Source organism: Babylonia areolata, chromosome 25 (genome assembly GCF_041734735.1).
Source record: "Babylonia areolata isolate BAREFJ2019XMU chromosome 25, ASM4173473v1, whole genome shotgun sequence".
Classification (NCBI taxonomy): Eukaryota; Metazoa; Mollusca; class Gastropoda; order Neogastropoda; family Buccinidae; genus Babylonia; species Babylonia areolata.
Genome location: NC_134900.1, coordinates 2,955,324 through 2,980,760, shown reverse-complemented (window position 1 = coordinate 2,980,760; position 25,437 = coordinate 2,955,324). Strand labels below are relative to the sequence as shown.

The 25,437-nt window shown below is 41.0% G+C and overlaps 1 protein-coding gene across 1 annotated transcript; it reads left to right on the top strand.

Moving 5' to 3' along the window:
• Positions 1-307: 307 nt before the first annotated feature.
• Positions 308-24,740, top strand: LOC143299748 (slowpoke-binding protein-like). Its single transcript, XM_076613133.1, has 13 exons — positions 308-464; positions 2,577-2,653; positions 5,465-5,562; positions 6,854-6,931; positions 8,440-8,591; positions 10,670-10,876; positions 13,504-13,589; positions 14,913-15,022; positions 15,850-15,947; positions 19,277-19,330; positions 19,898-19,963; positions 21,951-22,015; positions 23,693-24,740. Exons 1-13 carry the CDS (start codon positions 402-404, stop codon positions 24,009-24,011), a joined length of 1,473 nt encoding a protein of 490 aa, XP_076469248.1. The 5' UTR covers positions 308-401; the 3' UTR covers positions 24,012-24,740.
• The last annotated feature ends 697 nt before the right edge of the window (positions 24,741-25,437 follow it).

Genomic DNA, 25,437 nt, shown 5'->3' with positions numbered 1-25,437 from the left:
GGAAAAAGCCGGCCGGCGGCATCCGAGTCGGTCTAACTACTTTTATCAATAGTAGTGATGTCACAATGAGGTTATGACATGATCGATCATAAACCATTCGCAATCATTATAAAATAGATTTTTTTTAAGGGAAAGCAGTCAACAAATGCATTTGTCTTTGATAGTGTTAGCAGTAGCAGAAACAGCAGCTTTTGCGTCACATTTCAAAGGTCAAATTTCATGCCAGCTGATTCAAGGGAGATTACTTCCGCTTACTCATCATACCGCTTGGTCACGAGACAAGCATGGCGACATGAGATAACAGAGAGAGGAGTTGCAAAGTTACGACGGTTGTGACCGTCTGCATGTTGATCTCCGCATAGTGTATTACAGCCCTGCTTCCAACAAATAACTTGACGAAAATGACAATTCAAGGGAACGCGCAGCAAGCCGATGCTGGCGAGTGGATCAAAGAACATGTTTACGTGAGTTCACTTTTTTGTGTATATCAGAAAAATGAAGAGTATTTCTTTATTACTGTTTTTACACTTTTTGTGTCCATGTCCACTTTAAAATTACCAAACAGAAGCCGTGGACCCAAAACGCATTAGTGAGTAACTAATGGGTAGATAATGCGTGTTGTATATCTTCACCGACCTGTCATTGATGTTACTCGTGTTGTGACTGCAAACCGAAAGTTCGAATTTGCAAGAGTAACAACAGGTCAGTTGCTAACGTAGCCAACTTTATGAAGAAGAAGAAGAAGAAGAGAGAGAGAGAGAGAGAGAGAGAGAGAGAGACGTGGCCAGTTTAATCGAATATTATTATTTTATCATATGTAGATATGATATTGACCTATTGTTTAGGAAGCTTCAAATAATCGATTTTTCTACATATAAAGGTTTGTCATTTGTTTTATTATGACATTATTGTAATCCTTTATTTATATATTCAGTATAGAAGTTTGCCTGCTTCTATTATTTGAGCATAGCTCAGTCATATTTTTGTGCATCTTTTAATAAGCGTTTTAAATTCAACTGACAAGTTCAGAAGTTGTTTTTTTGTTTTTGTTTTTTTATGTATTTGCATATAATGTATTCACATGTTTAGAAAATGTTTCTTAGTATTTTTCTTTTAATTTATTCATTTGTGTACTGGGGATTATTCACACACAGAGACATACACTGTATTCAGGAATACACACATGTACTTGTATACACGCACACATGTGTGCGCGTGCACACACACACACACACACACACACACACACACACACACACACAACACACTAGACACACATGTAATGATTACAGCAGATACCTGACTGAACATGAATGATTCATTACAACAGTTAACTGATTGAATCTAAATGATTATAAATCATTAAATGGTACTTGATTGAATTTGAATGATTAGAGCAAGTTCCTGATTGAATCTGAATGATCAGTGCAGGTACCTGCCTCAGCCTTGCTTATTGTCCTCTGCCTTTTCATTTTTAATCAGTAAATTGCATTTGAGCAAAATATATGATGTATTTTTCCATTGATTAATTGGGAGTAATTTAGCCAACTTTATACACTTTTTTCTTTACTTAGCTTAGAGAACTTCTGCATCAAGAACTATAGAAAGTAATTACTATTTCTTTTATTCATTTTATTTTTTTCAGTTTTGACCTGATAAAGTGAAAAACATCATGTGATACTGTGATGTGATGTTAGACTCACGCTCATGTATCAGATTATCAGTAGGGCTGACCTTTCTGTACTTGCCTGACTGGGCAAACAAAGTTTTTTAACACTAGCATGTTGTTTTTATTTTGTTATTTTATTTTTTAAACATTGGTCGTGTTCATGAGGCAGATCACCATATATCCTCTAGCAGACAATGTTTTGAGATGTAACTCTGATAGGCAAAGTGAAGAAGAGAGTTCTCCTGCTGCTCTAAGATTATATGCCATTAGTTGCTCTGTGTGTGTGTGTGTGTGTGTGTGTGTGTGTGTGTGTGCGTGTGTTTACAAGCATGCATGCATGTGTGCATGTTTGTCTGATTCATGTAAGTTTCTAAAAGACTGGCAATTAGAAAACCCATGTATTTATGTGCCAGGCACAAGCAGGAGTAGACAAAATATTTCACTGGGTGTTTGTGAGTGTGTGCGTGTTTTTGTTGTTTTGTTTTTTGTTGTTGTTGTTGTTGTTTGCACATTGTTTGCACATTTCTTCTATCATTGCTGCTGTGTGCACATGTCAAATGATCAGTATAAGAGCAAGCCCAGCGCTTCCTGTTTTGGGGAAGTGTCTTGGTTTGTTCCAGTGTACCCTTTATTTACCTTTGTGCTAGCTGAATCGGTAGCGTAAGCAGCATTGACTTGAAGTTGTGTACCTTGTGTATGGAGAGAGTTACCACTCTTTACTAATTGTTGGGGGGGGGGGGTTGTTGTTGTTTTTTTTGTTTTGTTTTTTTATGTTGGTGGTGATGTTGTTTTTTGTTGTTGTTGTTGTTGTTGCTGTATTTCTTTTCAAGTTCTTTTTCTGAACGTAGGGATGGACATGGTTGTCTGAAATTATATCACACACTCATACAAGATTTCTTCTGACCAGGTGCCAATCCTAGGCGGTGTGGGGTTGTTGGTTCTGGTCATCGTCATCATCGTCTGCTGCTGGAGAAGCAGAAGAAGGTGAGCACACTTGCATGCAGTTCCAGAATTGCCATAATTGTTATGGAAAAATGACAGTTGAAGCGTTGGGCTTTCAATCTGAGGGTCCCGTATTCGAATCTTGGTAACTGCTCCTGGTGGGTAAAGCGTGGAGTTTTTTCCGATTTCCAGGGTCAGCATATGTGCAGACCTGCCAGTGCCTGAACCTCCGTGTATATGCATGCAGATGATCAAATACGCATGTTAGAGATCCTGTATCAGTGTCAGTGTTTAATAGGTTATGGAGACAAAAATGCCCAGCATGCATCAACCACGACAAAATCATTGCCAAGTCGATGTTGGTCACGTAACGGAAAGAAGAAGAAAGATCACCATTCCAAATGTTACAGTTGAGAATCAAGCGTTAGTTAACAGTCCATATGGGAACACCTTTTCTCCAGGGTTTAACGAGTTAATTCTACTCCAGGTACGAGACATCTCATACCATGGTGACTTCCCCTGTGGACCAGGTGCAAGTATTCTCGCACCAGCTCACTATTCTAATTTTGTTCATTCTTGCTTGGTACAGTTGTCATTCTAAACTGAACCGTTTACGGATTCCGGAAGTAAAAAAAACGAAGCTTTGAACGATTAAATCAACAATTCTCCATCGATTTTCGCCGTTTTAGTGAACCACCCTGATTTTTACAGCAGTGGTCTCATGTAGTGCTGCTCCAGGGGAGTTGTAGCAGCCTTGTAGCTGTGGGGTAGAATGAGTTAAAAAGGTCAAAGGTCCCATTGCCTTTTATGGCCATTTGGGCAGTGTGTTCATATCCACTGTGACTAGGGTTCAACATAGAAGGTGGGCTGGCCCAGTTCTTTCCTTCTACCAGCTGAATTTATGTTACCCTTTCACACCTGGGTGGAATGAGGAACATTGGGAAAAAAGAGGGCGCTAGCCAGCGGGACAAAGGGGAGGTTACCAACTTCCGGGAGGTTATCGGCCGTAGTTTTGTTTTCTCTGCATAGGCGGATAGTAGTTTGCACAGGCAGGAATGTCACAACCCCTGCCGGAGTCTGCACTAGTTGGGTCACAGTAAGTATGTTATTTAAACGTATTTTTAGATAGAAAATTTCCTTTCGCAAGGCACAGTGCTTGCCAAAATGGTGTCAAACCTCACTGGTGAATACTGAATCAGAAGTCCAACACCAGACTGACTGTGCTTCAATGGGTGGACAAACCCAACAGTGGACTGGAAGTTGTAAATTGAAGAGTAAGGGCATGTGCACAAGTCCATAGCTGGCTTTGGAAAAGCTGAAGATAAGAGAAAGCAAAGATGGCTGGTTGTCACAAGCGAATAAATTACGTTAGACTCAGAGATGGAGAATGAAATTCAGTGCGAAATAAAAATCACCACAGCCAGACCTTCAGCAAGAAAGAAGGCAATAAATTGTGTCTATGGTATTGTTTATAAGGACAGAAACTGTGAGGAAGGGGTGTGTGTGTGTGTGTGCGTGCATGTGTGTGTGTGTGTGTTTGCATACACATGCATGAACTTGCTTTTATACATGTATATGTCGTATGTGTATACCTGTAGAGTTTTGTCATCTGGACATACTTCTGGAATTACACATGAGCAGGGTTTTAGTAAAGCCACATCTTCTTGCAAGAGAACAGTAGGCTATATGCATTCAGGATCAATACATGGAAGAGCATAGATCTGGCCATTATTGCTACAAATGTGGTTTATACATTTTTGCATGAGTGCATCAGAGTGAAATTTATTTCACCATATTAGATATGAGGAAAGGCCAAGAAACAGTCAATGCATTCTTTGAAATAAAGTTGAAAGATTCGATTACCCATGTCTTAAGAAGGTTGTATCAGAGGATTTGGCATTATGATGCATGTGTAGTTTGTTTGCATGCATGGAGGAAGGTGGCAGAATGGTTAAGACGCTCAGCTGCCAATACAGAGAGTCCGTGAGGGTGTGGGTTCAAATCCCGCTCTCGCCCTTTCTCCTAAGTTTGACTGGAAAATCAAACTGAGCGTCTAGTCTTTCGGATGAGACGATAAACCGAGGTCCCGTGTGCAGCACGCACTTGGCGCACTGAAAAAGAACCCATGGCAACGAGAGTGTTGTCCTCTGGCGAAATTACGTAAAATGAAATCCACTTTCATAGGTACACAAATATGTAAGCATGCACTCAAGGCCTGACTAAGCGCGTTGGGTTATGCTGCTGGTCAGGCATCTGCTCAACAGATGTGGTGTAGCGTGTATGGATTTGTCCGAACGCAGTGACGCCTCCTTGAGAAAGTGAAACTGAAACTGAAACTGCATGCATGCATGTGCTGATGTTTTGTGTCATGATGACGTAGATTGATACATGGATGTTCACAAATAGGATTCATACATTTGAACTGTGTGGTTGAGGTGAATCTGCGGGTGTGTGTGTTGGGAGAGGGAGAGGGTGGTTATGACCTACAGATACCTTCTTGTTGTCCTGTCAAGTTCATTGAATTGGTATTGTGACATTTTCAAGTAAAATACTGTATGAACTAAATGTGACTTATGATTCAGGTGTTTTTTTTGTACTGTAGGTGTTTAGCAATAGAATATTTTATAAATGATGCAGTTCAAAGTATTTTTTTTTTAATTTATATAAATTGTTATAGTGATGCTCATATGTATTGATTGAGCATTATTGTCTACATATAAGGCACAGTGTGAGTTATGATTATCATTGTTGTTATTTGTGAAGAAAATGGATATCTGAAATAGTTGAGGGTTTTTTCTTTCTTTTTTTTTTCTTTCTTTTTTTTTTCTTTTTTTTTTCTTTTTCTTTTTTCAGACGCAAACACTACTACATGTACAAACGGCTGGAGTATGATGTCGCCCTGGCTGAGCAGTTAGAGAGAGAGAGGCAGCAGAGACAGGAAGAAGTCCGAGGTCAGAGACTTTAAAAAATATATATGTATATAAAATTATGAGCAAATTCTTTTAAGCAGTTACGTCCCTTGTAGGTCTCTCCGCTGTTCAGCTGATGATAGTTTAGGTGTTGTATTTTTGTGTGTGTGTTGTTTTATTGTTCTTTGTTGTTGTGTGTGTCTGTGTGTGTGTGTGTGTGTTTTCCCAAATTCAGTAGAGAGAAACACTGTGGGAGAGCTTCAAAGTTTTTGACTCATGTCTGCAGTCACTGGTATACATGTGTGACAGTAGGTAACTAAACAGATTATTCCTCCTATTGCTTTAGGCAAAATGACTTTCCCCACGTAAGCTGTTCTTGATAGTATTCAGTATTGATTTTGATTTTTGTCTTCCACATTGGCATGACTCCTTTTGACAGCAGTGTACTTTGAATAATGATTCCAGTGACCACATTCATGGACAAGTATATTATGAATAATGAACAGCAGGAAATAAAAAGTGTTGGTAAATGTCATGAACATGATTGTTGCCTGTGTGAATATTTTCCTGTAATTATGCGGTGTAAATTGTGTATGAATAATTTATCTTCCCTAACACTAACAGTTGTTAAACTCACACCTGCCAACCACTATGTTTCGAGCATAGCATTTTCAACTCGGCTTCAAAAATCTACTGTACTTTGCTCACTATAAATATGTTGCATTGAAGTGCAAGATACGAGAATAGATTATCAATTTATTTCAGTGCATTGTTTTGACTTGCCTTCAATGCACTGTGTGTAAACTTGACTTCAGTGCCCTGTGTGTCGACTTGTTTTCAATGCACAGTGTGTTGACCTGATTTTATGCACTATTTGTCGATTTGACTTACTGTGTGTCCACTTGACTTCAGTGCACAATGTGGTGGGACTTCACTTCAGTGCAACGTCTGTCAGCTTGACTTCATTGCAACTTGACTTTAATGTCACATGGTGAAGAAAACAGTGTTTAACGACAGGTTAAGTTAGAAAAGCAGCAGTACCATCACTGCCTGGGGACTAGTTTGGGTGTTAGTAATGCAGCTGTGAGACACTGCTTTGCTATGTGAAAATGATGAAAATGCTACTCTCAAGTCTTGTTAGGGGTCGGCAGGTGTGTGAACTACACATGCACTATCACTGTTTTTAATCAAAATGCCTGCCTTCCTCTCTGTGTGTGAGTGTGCATTTGTGTGTGTGTGTGTGTAGAAGTGTGTGAGCTTGACCCAAACTTTGTAAAATATTGGGAACATAGTTATGATATGCCTTTATGATTTTTTCCTCCTTTTTTATCAGATTCTGCTTACCTGAAATGCCAGTACTACTTGAGGAGCCATCCTACATACAGCAGCGTCACCCAGCTCATGGATTTAGGTGACTACACAAACTGTCAACATTATTTTACAGTCTTGATTTTGTTTTGATATAACTTCTTTTTTTAAAACAATGTTTTTTTATGAGCAGTAAACTTGCTTAGTACTGACACCAGATTGTTGGTGTGGGTGTGCATGTATGTGTATGTAAATGTATGTGTGTGGCTTTGCATTTTTAAAACGGGCATGCAAGGTGGGGGTGGGGGAGGGGTGCATGGGAGGGCTGGGGGAAGGGGGGCAGGGGCAAGAGAGCATTGTAATGCACTTGCAGATTAAAATGAACCAGGTGTGAGTAGCTCTGAACTAAGGTGAATAATTCCTGTGTGTTTGGGGGTTGTAACTCTCATGTTAACTTGTAAAACAAGTTGCATGCATACTGTTGGGCTTTTACTCACATAACCATTTTTAAACCCACCATATTGACAGCCTTAGCCCATTTCAGAGTGTGTGTGATAGGGTTGTTCTTGTTTCCATAGCCCACAAAATGCTGACATGAATTATGGGATCTTTAATTTGCACATCCCATCTCGTGCATGCAGATACACACAGAGGGCGTTCAGGCAGCAGCACATCTGTTTACCTGCAGAATTTGAAAAAAGTCCACCCATAACACACCAGGATTCGAACCCGTGATCGACGGGCGCAATAGCCGAATGGTTAAAGCGTTGGACTTTCAATCTGAAGGTCCCGGGTTCGAATCACGGTGACGGCGCATGGTGGGTAAAGGGTGGAGATTTTTATGATCTCCCAGGTCAACATATGTGCAGACCTGCCAGTGCCTTCGTGTGTATACGCAAGCAGAAGATCAAGTACGCACGTTAAAGATCCTGTAATCCATGTCAGCATTCGGTGGGTTATGGAAACAAGAACATACCCAGCATGCACACCCCCGAAAGTGGAGTATGGCTGCCTACATGGCGGTTTAAAAACGGTCATACACGTAAAAGCCCACTCGCGTATATACGAGTGAACGTGGTGGTTGCAGCCCACAAACACAGAAGAAGAAGAAGAACCCGTGATCCTCAGATTGAAAGTCCAACACATAAACCACTCAGTTGTTGTGCATGTCAAGATGAATGATAAAAAGAACACAACTGTTAACGTGGTTTTGATGTTTGTGCTCAACGCTCGATTTATATTGGAGATTGGCTTGCAGCTGGGCCAACAGCAAAGAGCTCTATGATCAGTTGTTTCTCCACTGCATTGGGAATTCATTTACTGCATATCTTTTGTGAAGGATTATGACTCTAATAAAAAGTAAAACTTGGAGGCAAGATTGCAGTGGCTCTTAGTGTAGTACCCTTTGGGGCTGTTCAGCCCTTTGGAAGATCGCACAGCTTAAGTCCTAAAGCCCTCTTGGCTGAGAGAGTGAGTGTGTAATGTGGCAAGACACCTTCCACTGTAACCAGATTCTAGCCCAGATAGTCGGAACAGCTGTTGCCTCTTCTGCTGTTCTGATGGTCATTGTCAGACACGACTGACTATCATTGTACAATAATGTGCCTGCAGGAAGCCGCATTGACAAACACTGGTTTCGCGTCCGTGACAACCGGACCCAGACTGACCGGATGTTGAACATCATTCCCCACAACCCCAAGATGATTCTACCCTTCTCCCGGGGCACCTGTAAGACGTTGAAGGACCTGTTCTCCCTGTTGCAGGTACACTGCTGGTTTTCTTCATATCATGTACTTTTTTTTTCTTCCCCATCATCACCATTTCAGTGGCATTACTCCAGCACCACTCTTTCCAAGTTCCCCATACACAGCCACACCCGGGTTTGTCTGTCACAGCCCCAGTGTTAGCAGTCTGCTGGGAGCTATCAGTGCTAGGTCATCAGGAGCCACATACCAGAGGAAATCATCCACTTCATAGATGCGTCTTTGGGTGTGTTGCTCAAAATTCCTGACCAACACTGCAAGTGTCTGTATTTCTCAGGCCTGGTTAACATTGGGATATCATTTTGAAGTAAAGCGTAGTCATGTTGTCCCAAACCTAAAAGGACCTCTGTGGCAACATGTCATCATAATCATCATCAGCATTCTCCACCTTCATCATCAATAAGAAAAAATGCCCCAAATTTTCTGGCCTTTCATGCCCTGCTCTCATGATGACCTCAGTTTTGACCCCCCCCTCAACTTCTGTGCTTGGGGTGAGTCCTGTCAAGGTCTTCAGTGTTGGCAGATCCATGGTGGACTGTTGTTGGTGGGATGTGTTGGCGGTCTCCACTCTAGGGGAGATGTTCAGTCTAGCTCCGCAGCTGAGCTATTATTGTTGTCAGCAAGGGGCTTAGTTGGTGATATGTTATATCAGAAAAGGCACTACTGAACACTGAAGTGACTCAGGAGCAGTGCAGAGTCTCCTCTGGTGTGTGGCATCCTGACGACCTGACATTGATGGTTCCCTGTTGACTGCCTACACCGTGACTGTGACAGACGAACCTGGGTATGGCTGTGTATGGGGGACTTGGAATAAATGGGGTGGAAGTAATGCCAATGAAACAGAGCAGGTGATGAAACTGAAATGTGTGTGTGTGTGTGTGTTTATATACGAATGTATATAAGACTTGCAAAAAAATAATAGATAATTAATGTCAATGGTTGTCAACCAACCATACACAAGTAGATTTTTGGATGAAACCCGTTTGCTGGAAAAGAACCCATGTCAACTGAAGGTTTGTCTCTGGTAAAATTCTGTAGAAAAATCCAATTTGATAGTAATGTATATATTCACTTTCAGACAGAAGAAAAGACATGTCAGTGCTAAACTGTGGTGATGCACCCTCCCTACGTAGAGCAGCTTAAACTTCACACAAGGAAATCTGTTGTGACAAAAAAGCTGTGCAGTACAAAACAATGTAATGCAAGTAAGCATGTAACTTTGAAATCAGTGCATTTTGTTCTGGTTTTATTTGTGGCGATGTTCTTTTTCTTTCAACATTTGGTTTCATTGTATTCTTTCCGTAGTGTTGTGTATCACACATTTCAGTGTATTCTTTCCGTAGTGTTGTGTATCACACATTTCAGTGTAGTCTTTCCGTAGTGTTGTGTATCACACATTTCAGTGTATTCTTTCCGTAGTGTTGTGTATCACACATTTCAGTGTATTCTTTCCGTAGTGTCATGTATCAAACATTTCAGTGTATTCTTTCCGTAGTGTCATGTATCAAACATTTCAGTGTATTCTTTCCGTAGTGTTATGTATCAAACATTTCAGTGTATTCTTTCCGTAGTGTTATGTATCACACATTTCAGTGTATTCTTTCCGTAGTGTTGTGTATCACACATTTCAGTGTATTCTTTCCGTAGTGTTGTGTATCACACATTTCAGTGTATTCTTTCCGTAGTGTCATGTATCAAACATTTCAGTGTATTCTTTCCGTAGTGTTATGTATCAAACATTTCAGTGTATTCTTTCCGTAGTGTCATGTATCAAACATTTTAGTGCAGATCAGTATTCCTCCTGTTTTTCTTTTTTAACTTTCAGAAATGGAACAGTGTGACTCTTCCTTTTGAAATGCAAATCCTTTCTCTCTTTCAGATGCAGAACAGTATAATTCTTCCTTCTAGAATTCAAACCCTTCCTCTTTCAGATGCAAAACGGTATAAATTTTTCCTTCTAAAAATACTCAAAATGTGAACCCTTTCTCTTTTATGATAAGAATATGATACAATACAGTGTCATTGCCTGTAAACTCACAGTCTTTTGTTTGTTTTTTTGTTTGTTTTTTCTGTTCCAGCACCCGTACGTCTTCCCCATCACGGACTTTGACTTTGCCCTGGAGCAGAAGTACGTGATCATCATTCAGCCCATCAGTATCCGGGGCTCCCTGAAGGACTACATCTATCAGGCTCGCTTCCAGGACAGCTGGTTCAGCAAGTACAGCCAGAAGAGAAGGGGCCTGAACTTGGGACAGATCCAGCTGTTTGGTCGGCAAGTGCTGGAGGTACGGAATTTTTGGGGGGGAGGAGGGGCTGGGGTGGGTGGGGGGGGTCTTTTTTTTTCTGCATAGGGGTTGCCGTTGCGTGGCCAGAATTGGTTAGACTTCTGACCCAGTGTTCACCAGTTATCAGGGTTCAAGGCATGATTTCAGCATGGCGTTACGTCTTAATTTTTGGTGGTTTTTTTTTTTTTTTTTTTTTTTTTTTTTTTTTAACCTCAAGGCCTGACTAAGCACGTTGGGTTATGCTGCTGGTCAGGCATCTGCTTGGCAGATGTGGTGTAGCGTATATGGATCTGACCGAACGCAGTGACGCCTCCTTGAGCTACTGATATTGATACTGAGGGAAAGGCACTTCACAAAGTCTGCACTGGTGGGTCATGGTAAAGTATGTTAGATAAACGTAATTTTTAGGAAATAATTTCCTTTTCCACCAATTTTCCTCACTCCACCAAAATGTGGGCTTCAGTCTGTGAAGGTTTAAATATAGGAAGGAGAGGATTGGGCCCCAGTTTGGACCCACCTACGTGGAGTGATGGCCTAGAGGTAATGCGTCCGCCTCAGAAGCGAGAGAATCTAAGCGCACTGGTTCGAATCACGGCTCAGCCGCCAATATTTTCTCCCCCTCCACTAGACCTGGAGTGGTCGTCTGGACGCTAGTCATTCGGATGAGACGATAAACCGAGGTCCCGTATGCAGCATGCACTTAGCGCACGTAAAAGAACCCACGGCAACAAAAGTGTTGTTCCTGGCAAAATTATGTAGAAAAATCCACTTCGATAAGAAAAACAAATAAAACTGCACGCAGGAAAAAATACAAAAAAATGGGTGGCGCTGTAGTGTAGCGACACACTCTCCCAGAGGAGAGCAGCCCGAATTTCACACAGAGAAATCTGTAGTGATAAAAAGAAATACGAATACAAATACCTTCCCATGCCAAGACCTAAACTCAGTGGATATGAAATTCTCTTCCCCAATGGCCATAAAAGGCTGTGAGATCTTTAACCTTTTTAACTCTCTCCATACGAACGGCGAAAGAGACGACGTTAACAGCATTTCACCCCAGTTACCATCATCAAAATATTGCAAGCGGGAGGCTCTTATTCTGAAGAGGTGAATGTTGACAAAGAATACCACAATTCTGATGACAGAAGCTAAAGGTTGGGTCATTCAGACACCCACTGGACATCCGAGGGGTCTGTGTAGAGGAGAAGAGAGGACTGGCCGTACTGAGTGAGTTAACCTTCTGCATTTGTGGGCTGCAATTCCATCATTCACTTGTATTTACAGATAGTAAAATGTCCATGATTGTTTTTTATCCTGCCTGACAGGCAGCTGACAGAGTTGTTTCAGGGTGTGTGTGCCCAGTATGTTTTTGTTTTCCATGGGTTTCAGGATCGTTAAGGCCAGACACTACAGTCAAATAACGACTTTTTTTCTTTCCAGCAATATCTTTTTTTTTTTCCTTTTTTTTTTTGTCTACTAGGTGTACCATCACTTGTGGATCACAGAAAAAGTTATCTTATATTTCTGTGAATACCTGTTGCTATGGAAACAAATCAAAATGGCCACCAAACAATGTATCAGAGAAATCGGGTTTGTGATCCATGTGGTGCATGCAAACATTTTTTGTTATGTGGACTTGATACACAATGACATTATCTTCATTTTCTCATGAGATTGTGGTGATTCTTCAATTATTGTATTTTTTATGCATTTTTTAAATTATGGGTATTGCGAAATCTTCAAAATTTACAATGGGTAAAATGATTGAAACCGCTATGGATTAAAAACCCAGAGAATATTTTCATACATACTCATGACAAAACTTCAACAACATGTTATAAAACAATCATGCAAAGTCTCATGGTTGTAGGTTCACTCATCATTGAGCAAGTCCAAGGTATGTTGTCAAGGCCAGAAACTTGATGACTTACGTCAACTTGACTTACGTCAAAATTGAACAAAATAAACGCTTCCGTGATTCAGCAAGCAATATTTATTGGCAATTTTTTCATTGTTAAAGACATCTTTACAGTGGAAAAACTAATGCATATGATAGAAGAGATGTTCAAGAATCAAAATCCATCAAAAACCCAAATCATGAAAAATCGTCATTTTGGTCTCTTTTGTACTGCCATGACCCCTCTTAACTTGCACTGGGCTGGGCTATAAGCAGCGAAAGATAATGATAAAGGCTTTGATACAATTGTGACTCGTAACATTATCCAACAGAAATTAGCCATGCATTAGGCGCATCATAGTGTAAGGTGCTTGAGTTGAAGTTGGGGAAAATGTATACTGCCTTATAATCTGTGAAATATGGTACTTTTCATCTGCTTGTGTCCCAGCAGTGATTTAACCCCTTGCCTGTTGAGCCTTGGTGAATTGAGATCAGTGTGACATGAACCTGAAATACTCTTACAAACTATTTTGTACATATCATTGATGTATCTGATTTTGTTGAACAAAGGCAAAGGTAATGCCAAGAGGAGGAATCCTGATAGAGAACGGTAACTGGCATCCTGACCTGTAAGCTATATCTTATCTCAGTGAGGTGACAGCCCTTCAGTGACAGGCATTGCTTTAAGCAGCAGTCAAGGGTTAAGTGTCATTTATATGGTGCCGTGCAGGCTCTGATGTATCTGGAAGAGAAGGGGTTTCCTCCCCACGGCAGCATCCATTCCGGTAACATCATGATCCAGGATGGGGCATGCAGGTCAGTGCACATTGTTTCTGGCGTGTGTATGGAAGGGCATGTGTGTGTTGATGTTGGTGGGTGTGCAGGCAGTAGATCGCTCCACTTGAGGCACTAAGCTCCGCCCCTCCACCTGACAAAAGAGAAAAATAACACCTGGGTTGATATGATCGTGGGGTTGGTCACACGCTTTCATCCACATTTTACAGTCTTCTAGCTTTGCTTTTGGCTCTGGAAGTGGACGGGAAATAACACTTTGATTTCTTTGGGAAAAACACTGGTCAGACTTACTAATAACGTTGGCTGCTTCTTATTTGTTTCTACCATGTGCAAGCCTTCTGTATCCTGCTCTCTCATCAAGGCCAGAAAGCTTGCCAGGTCTTGCTAAGCTAAGCTGGCAGGAACCATATATTCAGCTGTTTGTATGGCAGCACACGATTTGCCGAACTGCAACTGTGCAGCAAGGATGACTGACAGGGAGTGGAGAGGTCAGATGCTTCAAGACATATTACAAAGTGATAAACTGCCGTGGAGCAGGGGGTTGGGAGGGATGGACAGATGGGAGAAGGTGATATTTCTCATGCAGAGTTCTTGGACTTTTAAATTAATTTTCTTGAGGGTCCTGGACCACTCCTGTGTGGTGCCATGATAATGATGGCTAACCCTCGGCTTCAAGGAGTATGTGACTGTGTAGATGTCTGCAGGAGTGGCATTGCAGGACAAGTTTGGATTTGCAGAGCAGCACAGTGTGGTGCATGCTGTAGCTAGATTTTGTGCGTTCAAGGTGTGAGCGTTATTAACACAGTTTATTCTTTTTTTTTTTCATTTCACAGGTTTGTAATCTTCCATACCCCCGCAGTAAGGGGTGACAGGAAATTTGATCCCTTGTGCGCATGTGTAGAGTCTTGGACGTCTGTGAAGGTCCTGGAAGAATGAGAGAACCACTTCCAGGGCTGAAAAAGTCTAGGGGAAAAAACATATTTTGCCCTTGAGGTGTTGAAGCGTCATAGGATTTTAATGAAATCCTTAACCAGCACCATTCATCAAAGAGCTTGACACATTAAAAAAAAGAAAACACACAAGAAAACAACCAAATGAAAATGTCATGAAAATTTAACATTAATAATGAGATATGTGCCAATCCCTTTAGGCGGCGGTATAGCAGACGAATTTTTTTATTCAGTCTGGCGTTGTGTCTTTGGTTTGCAAAATGTTCAGTCTGGTCTTGAAAAGGTATGCGGGAAAATGTATGGAAATTTGTTTGGTCACACACCTGTGGGACCCCTGCAGATTATGATAGTGTGCAGCATCCTGGATGTTGATCTCAAGGTGTGTGCATCGCAGGCTGGCAGGCTATGACAACGTTTTCCTGGGCAACACTTCAAGAGTGCTGCCCCTGATTAAGAAGAAACTGAAGGACGAAAACAAGGCTGCTGTGGACATACTCTTGTTTGGTGAGTGACACTATGTGCTTTAAGCTTTAATTTACCCACACATATTTATCCATACTTTATGAAACAATAAACAGCACATGTGTAAATACACAATTCTCAAAATTTGGAAGCAATACAACCATGGCAACTGACTAGTTTAGGTCTTCTAACAGTCTCTGTGTATGTATCCATGCTCAAGGCATGAAGTCTTTTGGGAAGGGAATAACTGATTACTTTAACTGTTTTCATTTACTGATGGACACCACATGTGTTTCATTATGGAGATTAATTTTTTTTTTTTTCACAAAGGGTATATCTGTACATATGGATATATACACATGTACTGTTATATGAGTGTATGTTTGGGGGTGGAATGGTTGGAAGGTGGGGGGTATCACATGTTGAAATAAACTGTTACACACACACACACACACACACACACACACACACACACACACACAACACACACAAAACACACACAAACAAACACAAAACACTCAAACACACACACACACACACACACACACACACACATATGCACGTGTGCGCAGAAATTGCACTAGAATTTTTTTTAATTTGTTGGTAATTTTTCAAGGGCATGGTTCAGTAGTGTTAAAAGTGACAATGATATCTTGTTTTTGTAGCATTGGTGGAAAAGGAAATCTAGCACTTTGACTTTTCAGCACTTCAAAGTGGTGACAGTGAATCAGTTCAAATAGCCAGTTGACATTTTTGTTATTTCACTTTGCTCATGCATAATGACAGTGTGATTGCAGTGCACCTGTTATGCCCCTTTGTGGGTGAGCTGGTCTGTAAGCAACAATGACAAAATGAATGTGTGATTGCAGGGCACCTGTTGTATGAGATGGCCTTTGGCTGTGAGCTGGACTCTGCCCAGCCTGGGCCCCAACACCTGGTCAGGGCTCAGTCGCCTCAGGTTGTGGAGGTACGCAGGTGGTTTTTGTTGTTGTTTTCTTGTTTTTTGTTTTTTGCTGCCCTGTCATCTGCACCATTTCAGTGGCTTTTCTCCACTGCGTCTCATTCCATGTCCCCTATACACAGACGCACCAGGGTTCGTCTACTGCAGTCCCAGTGCCAGCTGCCCACAGGGAACTGTAAATATTAGGTCACCAGGAGGCCAGAGGTCCGTAGGGTTTGTTCGTACAGAGTTATGGAAGTCTGGAGAGTGTGTGTGTGTGTGTGTGTGTGTGTGCACGTACGTGTATGTCATTTATAGTAATATATACCCTTTTTTTGTTGGATGTTTTCATTTGTAAATATTGTTGTGCAATACCCTATTGTCTTAACATGTGTATGTGTGTGTGCGTAGGAGGGGGTTAGTCTATCGTCAGCTATTGGGAATTCTTATTTGACTAGTTTTAATCTCTTCTTATGTTGCACAAGATGATTTTATGCTAGTGTTTACAATGAGCCTGTGATTGCACAACTTAATTTCCATGTGGATTAATAAAGTGTTTTTTGATTTGATTTGATTTGATTTGAACTCTTGGAAAAAATGAGTGAACCGTTTCCAGGGCTGGAAAAGTCTGTTATGTATAGGGGAGATAATGCCAATTCCAGCGCCACACAGTTTGCAAATTTCCGGTTTATACAAGATGAAGGCACCATGTTGGTGGTGGCAAAACGGCAGTTCCCCAGACAATAAAAACTTCCAGTTTTAGCTTCAAGGAGGTGTTAAAGAAAATCTGCTGTTAAAAGGAATGGAGTAGATGCCTGATCTTTGCATAAACCCAGTGCGCTGATAGTCATTGAGGGCCTACCCTAAGTTTGTGTAAAACCTTAACATGGAAAAAAACTAAAAACAATAGAATATTGTAAAATCAAAGATGTATAGAAGGCAAATGATAAAAGAAAAAGAATAAAAACTTAAGTAGATTCTGGTGGGGTTTTTTGTTGTTGTTTTTTTTTGGGGGGGGGGGGCAAATTCTGAATGTTTTCACAAACTTCTTTACTCAAAATCAATCGCTAATACCGAAGTAGTTGAAAATGGCATAAAGCCAAAATCATGATTAATCAGTTTAAAAGAACCTTTAAAAAAATTACAATTTGGGGTGCTAAGCACTATTGACCTTAGAACAACAAATCACATTCTTTGAGAAGGGGGAAAAAAAAAAAAAGAAAGATCCTGGTTCTTCATATGGTTTGGAAGAGATCAGGACTGGGGCTTTCCCCTGGTTCCTCTAATTGTGGTCACCCTTTCCCTTGTCATGGAGGAGGATGCCAACTATTCTTTAACTTACTTAACCCTTTGATATGCAGGATGATGATATGTGTTAGCTTTTAGAGGCATTTGATTGGCTAAGAGCGGATCGGGCAAGACGGGTTGTCTTTTCACTGTTAGCCGTGCGAAATTTATCGGCCTAGTTTGCATCAGTTTGACATGGTAAGTACATGTATCACCAAACATGGAGTATAATACAAACTTTTCCTATTTGTATACTGTTTTCTTTGATAGTTTGGGAAACATGACTGAACACAAATTGCATGCATGTTTTCTCAGCATACAGCATAGCAAAACATTTCATCAATGTTCATAAAGTATGTGTGTTCGTAACCTGTTATTTTTCAACTAGAGGTTTTTTTGTTTTTGTGGTCAGTGAATATATTGTCAACATCAGGGTAGATTGTATTCTGAAAGTCTAGGCTCTTGAAAGTTGTTTGATTGTGATTGACTACAGCCATGTTTGATTTGTTAGGTGATGTGCATGAAAGAGAATTTCTGGGCTCAATCTCCCAATCGAACCATATAATTATGTGACCTGGTTGAAGACAAAATTTGACAAAAAACAAGAATGCCAGAGAATTGACCACGGCAGTTTATGCCTTGCACTTTAGTTCCAAGTAGGCGGCATTTACTTATCTGAAGACGAAAAACTGAAGTAACGAAACATCTTCAAGCTCTGGTAACTCCAGACCCAAGGAATAACCCACAGCCGCAGAACAGAAAAACGACTTGCCCAGAGTAAAGCCATGCATAGCGCGCTGTAGAATGGGACCAGCTAGATAATACGCTGCCTGCCACTGACCTTGCCGCAGGCCACCTGCTGAGAAGGGGCTTGAGAAGGGAAGGGAGAGAGGGAATAGTCAGCTACAGTACTGTTAGGTGTGGCATCCCGGCCATGTGTTAGTTCTCACACTCACACAACGGTGCCAGTGTGATGTGTCTGCGAATATTTGCATTCACATGAGGGAATCTCTCTCTCTCTCTCTCTCTCTCTCTCTCTCTCTCTGTATATATATATATATATATATATATATATATATATATATATATTTACACACACACACACACACACACACACACACACACACACACACACACACACACACTTGAGCTAATCAACACTGCTATGAAAAGTACTACGTGTATACGACTTTGACTACCGCTTCTACTATCACCACAATTGCAACTACACCTAATGCTGCTGCTATTACTGTTGCTATGTTTCTTAACTCTTTTTATTTTTCTAAATATCAAATGTGACTTTCTTCTGCGACGCCGCTAACTAGAACGATTATACACACAAGTCACCACCAGTTCACTGCAATGACTCAGCTTCCTGGCACAGTGCCAGTGTGTAGCATCTATCTGACCTGCCTCACAAAGACCTTAAATCGTCAGTTATTAATTCGTATAATTAAGTCACTCACATACGCGTTTCAGACACCAGATTTTGTCAGGCGAAAGACAACACCTGGAGCTAGATTCGTCCCTATTTTTTTTCCACAAAAAAACAGATGCACACTTTTTATAGATCCACAAACACAGGCAATCCAACGCATGACCGCACAGCCAAAAGACTGCAATAGTCAGGGAAAGTTGTGACCTAGATACAGTGCGCCGCGTGCAGTGCGCTCTGTGGCTGAACGGGTTAGGCAGGAGGCCATGTGCATGATATAAAGAAGCCAGGACTAAATGTGCGATTTCGGAAGAGGGTGAACTGCCGTGTGACAGACAGAAAATACGAAAAAAAAACTTAGCCGTATGAAGAGCACAGGAACAGGAGTCATAATGGCTGCCGGAAAAAGAGGGCGCTAGCCAGCGGGACAAAGGGGAGGTTACCTACTTCCGGGAGGTTATTGGCCATAGTTACTTTCATTTTCTCCGCATAGGCGGATAGTAGTTTGCACAGAACAGGAATGTCAGACCCCTGCCGGAGTCTGCACTAGTTGGGTCACGGTAAGTATGTTATTTAAACGTAATTTAAGATAGAAAATTTCCTGTTTATTTCATGGGGATCATTGGTTGTGCAGATCCTGAATTTCATCTTTGAAAATCCAAGCAACAAGTATCCATCACTCCAAGAAGTAAGATGTGTTTGTGATACTTTTGTTTGTTTTTAATGCAGCATATCTGTCTTTTTGTGACTGTTATTGTGTACTTCATGTTCCGTGAGTACTGTGTGCATGAGATTGTGTGTGTGTGTGTGTGTGTGTGTGTGTGTGTCAGAGGGAGATTGCCTGTGTGTTTGAAAAAGAGTGTCAGTGCAGGAGAGTGAGATTATCAGTGTTTGAGAAAGAGTGTGTGTGTATGAGAGGGAGAGTGTGTGTGTGTTTGTTTGTGTATGTAGGAGAGAGAGAGAGAGACAGTGTGTGTGTTGGAGAGAGAGAGTGTATGAATCGGATATTAAGCGTGTATGAGAAGACAGTGTGTCTAATGCGAGACAGACAGTGTATGTCCTGTGCTTCAGTATGTGCTTTGTTTAAATCATCAGGTGAATGTGCAGAAAATAGAATTAGACTGCATGTTTTTAAGACTCCATAATATTTTCTTCCTCATGTGCCACTGTGTGCAAGCACCTTCTTTTTTTTTTTAATTGGGATACCTTGATTTTAAACAGGGTTGGGTGTTGTTTTTTTTCAAACCTGTTTCAGATTTCTGCCCAGCCCTTCTTCAAGGAAGCCAATCTGCTGGAAATGGCGAGATACAACCCTGCTCCTGTAAGTGAACATAGTGTTTGTGTTACATCACAAATACATATATCTGCATACGTGAAGAGAGGGGAGGTATATACTAAGGGAGGCTTCTTTTCCTTCCTTTCGGTGCTTGAGCGGAGTGGTACTTTGCACAGGACAGGAATCAGACCCCTGTGGAAGTCTGCTCCAGTGGGTCACAGTTAGTTTGTTAATTTTAACTTAAAAAAAAATTCCTTTTGGAAAAATGGATGAAGGCAATGATGGCAGACGTTTCTTTTCACAACAGCGCGTTATCAGCAATGTAAGGCATAAATATTTTCCATGTTTGGTTGTTGTTGTTGTTTTTAAACTGCCCATTGTCGGCAGTTTAATGCATTAAACATATTCCAAGAGTATATTTTTCCTTGATATTATTCCTTCCAGTTTTACAGACAGCATGAAATAATGAAAAACTGTTGACAAGAATATTGTGAACACTCCTTTCCATATTTGTTGTGAAATGTTAAATATCATTGAATGTTAGTTTGAGTGTTCATTTTTGCCATATTTCTAAAAAGAGAAGATTCTGAAGAGCTGAGCAAAAATGCCTTTCTTTTCAGAAAAGCAGTATTTGTTGTGATAAAATGTAAAAAAAAAAAATAAATAATAATAAAAAAAAAAATCAATGACCATTCCAGATGTTACAATTGTGGGTTGTCATTGTGGCCCTGGATGTGTGTGTGTGTGTGTGTGTGTGTGTGTGTTTGTGTATATGTGTGTGCATGGATGCGCGCGTGTGTATGTGTGTGTGAGTGTGTGTGACTGTGAGTGTGCATTTTTTGAAGGTTCCTTGTTATACATGTATTTATAACCCAAGTTTGATTTTATGATTAAGACTTATTAACTAATGTATTTGTATGTCAAACCTTCGTATATATACTGTTAACACGTCTACTGTGATGTTGATGGTGCAACGCCCCTCTGTTCCTCACACCCCCCACCATCTCCTGCCATGTTCGTTTGCATGTTTTAATTTAAATCACAGAATAAATGTCTTTACTTTTAAAAGTTAAAATTAGGGTTTATTTTCTTTACGACGAGCCTAAAGGCAAATTTCTGTACTCTGTATCAGACAATATAGTGGTTGATTGATTGATTGATTGACTGATTGATTGTCTGTGAAGGGGAAGAAAACAAAACAGATGGGGCCACCTTTTTTGACGGAACTGAAACAGTGTGTACATGTACACAAGTCTGTAACCAGCTGCAGAGAAGCTGGAGAGAAAGCAGGTTCAACTGAAAAGATGGCATTTTACACGGGGGAAAAAAGTCTATTTTTAACTGAAAAAAAAAGGCTAGCCTGTCACAAGCAAATGTGTGATACTGCTGAAGAAGAATGGAGAGTGAACTACTCGAAAATGCCGCCAGACTTTCAGGAGAGGATACAATGTATGGTGCACATGATTACAACAAGGACACAAAGTGGATAACTATAGTCTGTGCACTCTCTGCTGGTGCAAACTCTCCATTAGTCGTGGTGGCCATGATGGTTGTGGTCATGATAATTGTACTGATTGTTCCAGTTGTTTTGTTTGTGGGCCCAAACATGCATACATATACTTAACTGCACAGCATCATGTTTGTAGGAATGTAGTGTGTTCCTGAAAATTATTGAAAATTTCAATTCCTGATTTTACATCATCATGTATAGCTGCCGTCAACAAAGGGCACTGGTCAGGGATCAAAGGGGAGGTAACCTACTTCCGGGAGGTAATAGCTACTTTTGTTTTCTCCACATAGGCGGGTATTAGTTTGCACAGGACAGGAATGTCAGACCCCTGCCGGAGTCGGCACTAGTGGGTCATGGTAAGTATGTTAGATAAATGTAATTTCAGGAAGATTTCCTTAATACGATATCTGTACCATACTATAACTTACCTTGCCATATCATGCCATGCAGTACCATCCAGCACAGGACAGTTCAGTACAGTGCAATACAATACACACAACGTGTGTGTGTGTGTGTGTACAGATCAACCTGAGTCAGTCCATGAAGAGCTTGCTGAAAGCTGTGCGCAGGGGAAAGGTGGTGAGCATGTGAGTTGAGTCGCTGTCGTCTGTGTCATCTGTGCTTTGGCCATTTGGTTTTCACTTCATTTTCTTGCTGCCTGATCATCCGTGCTATTTCCTTCCTGTGGGGCTTCCCAGGGGCTTTTTCAGTATAAATAGTATCCCCAGCTTCTGAAAATTCTATGCTGGAAATTTCCTCTTTTCTCTTGATCTCTTTGTTTCTGGCCATTTTCTTGTCTTTCTGCCATCTTTTCTTTTGTTATGTTCTGCCGACAGGCGCAATAGTCGAGTGGTTAAAGCGTTGGACTGTCAATCTGAGGGTCCTGGGTTCGAATCACGGTGACGGCGCCTGGTGGGTAGAGGGTGGAGATTTTTACGATCTCCCAGGTCAACATATGTGCAGACCTGCTAGTGCTTGAACCCCCTTCGTGTGTATATGCAAGCATAAGATCAAATACGCACGTTAAAGATCCTGTAATCCATGTCAGCATTCGGTGGGTTATGGAAACAAGAACATACCCAGCATGCACACCCCCGAAATCAGAGTATGGCTGCCTACATGGCGGGGTAAAAACGGTCATACACGTAAAAGCCCACTCGTGTGCATACGAGTGAACGCAGAAGAAGAAGAAGTTATGTTCTGCCTTGAAGGTCAGTTCTTCTACAGTTTTTTTTTATAGAAAGCCTTGAATATTTTTTTTCTTATTATCTAGACTTGATGAATTGGACATTTTCACAGTGTTTTTGTTTTGTTTTTTTGAGGGGGTGGCGGGATGGGGAGGGGGGCAATGCAATAGCCGAGTGATTAAAGCATTGGACTTTAAATCTGAGGGTCACAGGTTTGAATTTGGATGATGGAGCCTGATGGGTAAAGGGTGGAGATTTCTCCGATCTCCCAAGTCAACTTACGTGCAAACCTGCTTGTGCCTGAACCCCCTTTGTGTGTATCCGCAAGCAGAAGAAGATCAGATACGCACATTTAAGATCCTGCAATCCATGTCAGCGCTTGGTGGGTTATGGAAGCAAAAACATACCCAGCATGCACGGCCCCCAAAAATAGACTATGGCTGCCTACATGGTGGGGTACGTTCATACACGTAAAAGCCCACTTGTGTACGTACAAGTGAACGTGGGAGTTGCAGCCCACAAAGAAAGAAGAAATTCTTTTTTCTTTATTTTGCACCTAGGATGTGTGAGTTACTCGATGGCTTTTTCTGGGGGGATTGACGGGTTGGGGGGGGGGGGGGGGGTTATATGCCTGTTGTTATATATAATTGTGTGTATTATGTATGATTATGCTTGTGTACATGTTACTTTTTTTTTAGTCCCCTGACAAAAAAACAAACAAACAAAAAAGATGGAATGGTCAACGTCAGAGGCATGTCCCAGGTTTATTTGCTTGAATGTGACTTTACTGGTGCCTAATTTCTTTCCCAGGTGGGGATTGTGTGTGTGTGTGTTGTTGTTGTTGCTGGGGGATTTTAATGGTTCTGAAGAGTTGATATTGTTTGCAGCCTTGTTATGGTCCTGTGTGAGTAGCTGGTCTCTGTACAGAAATGATAACATAGATCAGTAGCATAAGTTTCACTAATATACCCATCCCAAATTCTCCACACATGGCCACAACTGACCTTTGTTGATCAAAAATGAAGCGGTCCGTTGACCGATCTGGTTTCACAACACTTCCTTCACTCTGTCGGGCAGGAGGAAACAGCGCAAGTCCAGATCCCTGTCGCAGGACTCTCCACCTCCACCCACCTCCCCCACATCGCCTTCCACAGCCGCTCTTCCTCCTCCCCCACCCCCTCCTCCACCTGGAGCCCCCCCTCCTCCTGGCCCACCGCCCCCACCTGGCTCTGCCCCCGCCCCTCCACGACCCCCACCCCCTCCAGCAGCTGGCCCCAGTGTTCCTCCCCCCCCTCCCTCCTCCGGCGGGGGTCGCGGCGCTCTGCTGAGCAGCATACAGAGGGGTACCAAGCTGAAGAAGACCATCACCAACGACCGCAGCGCCCCCAAAGTGTGATCCGGTGTTGTCTGTCGACTTTTGGACAGGGTTGGATGGGTGGATGTGGAGATGGAGTGGACATGTGTTCAGATGATTGGTGGTTGGTTTTGGGTTGTTTTTTTTTTGGGGGGGGGATGAAGAAAGGTTTTATGTGTATGTGTGGTTAGCATGGTTGGGGAAAAAGTGTTCTTTTTCCCTGGCAAAGTTTTTTTTTAAGAAAAATCCACTTTAATCGTAAAAAAATTACTCTTGCGGACATAATAACGAGAAAAAAAAAAGGTTGGTGCTGTACTTTTGTGGATACATGCTCTTCCCAGGGGAGAGCATCTTGAATTTCACAATGAGCTATCTGTTGTGACTAAAAGTATTGCAAAAAAGTAATAGAGAACAAAAGAGATAGTTGCAGAATCCATGAGTGCAAATGTAATTACATGTTTCTAAAATCCGGTGGGTTTTGGGTTTTTTTTTCCAAAAGTCTGTGTCATATCATTGCTAGGTTAGCTATTTTTGCTTTGCAGCTTGCAGATCTAACTTTTTGTTATACTGCAACTTTAAGACGGCCTGATAAGACAGTCTTTTTTTTTCTTTTTCTTTTTTCAATGCTACACTTTTACTACTGATTTCAACACTGAAAGATTTCTTGGCAGAGATGAAAGCATAAGCTATCTGTTGAGTTCTTTACAAAAAAAACAAAAAAAACAAACAAACAAACAAAAAAAAAAAAACAACCAACCAAACAAACAAACAAAAAAAAAGTAATAGATATCCATATCCCTACATATCAACTTGCACCATTTTTTCAACATCTAACTTAGTTGTGTTTTATTTCCATACATGGTTTGGAATATTGTTTTTATATGTTGTTTCTAATTAAAGGTAAGTATGGCAACCATTTTATTTTGAAGCTGTGTGTTTCACATGCGATCTTAGCATTATATTGATAAGACAGTCTTTGTAGGCACTGGAAAAAGAATGGGCCGGATTTTTAGCAGTGCCTTATCTGCACAGTTGATGTGCTTGTTGCTTGCAAACTTTAAAACAAAGGGTTTGATTTCATGAAAATGAATAGACCAATAAAGACATAAGGGAAATGATTTTCGATTTTTCGTCCACCATCTTGACTCCTAGGTTGGTTTCTGTGTGGAATGTTGAAAAGTTTTGAAGTAGTCAAGCACAAAACACAGCTCAGAAGTGGTTGAAAATTTGATGGATAAGCTGCCAAAAAATTGTTTTACTTTAAAATGTAGAAATGCGGACCAGTTGGAAGTGCCTTGTGCACTGGAGTTAACATTCATGTTGCAACACATAAGTAGCAGTTCTTTTTTTTTTCTTTCTTTTTGTTCTTTTTTTTTTAAATAGTAGTAAATACAAAAAAAAATACAGTCTGGATTAACTGATTGCAGTTTACACATCTTTTTTTCCAGTAATTGTATTGATACTGAAA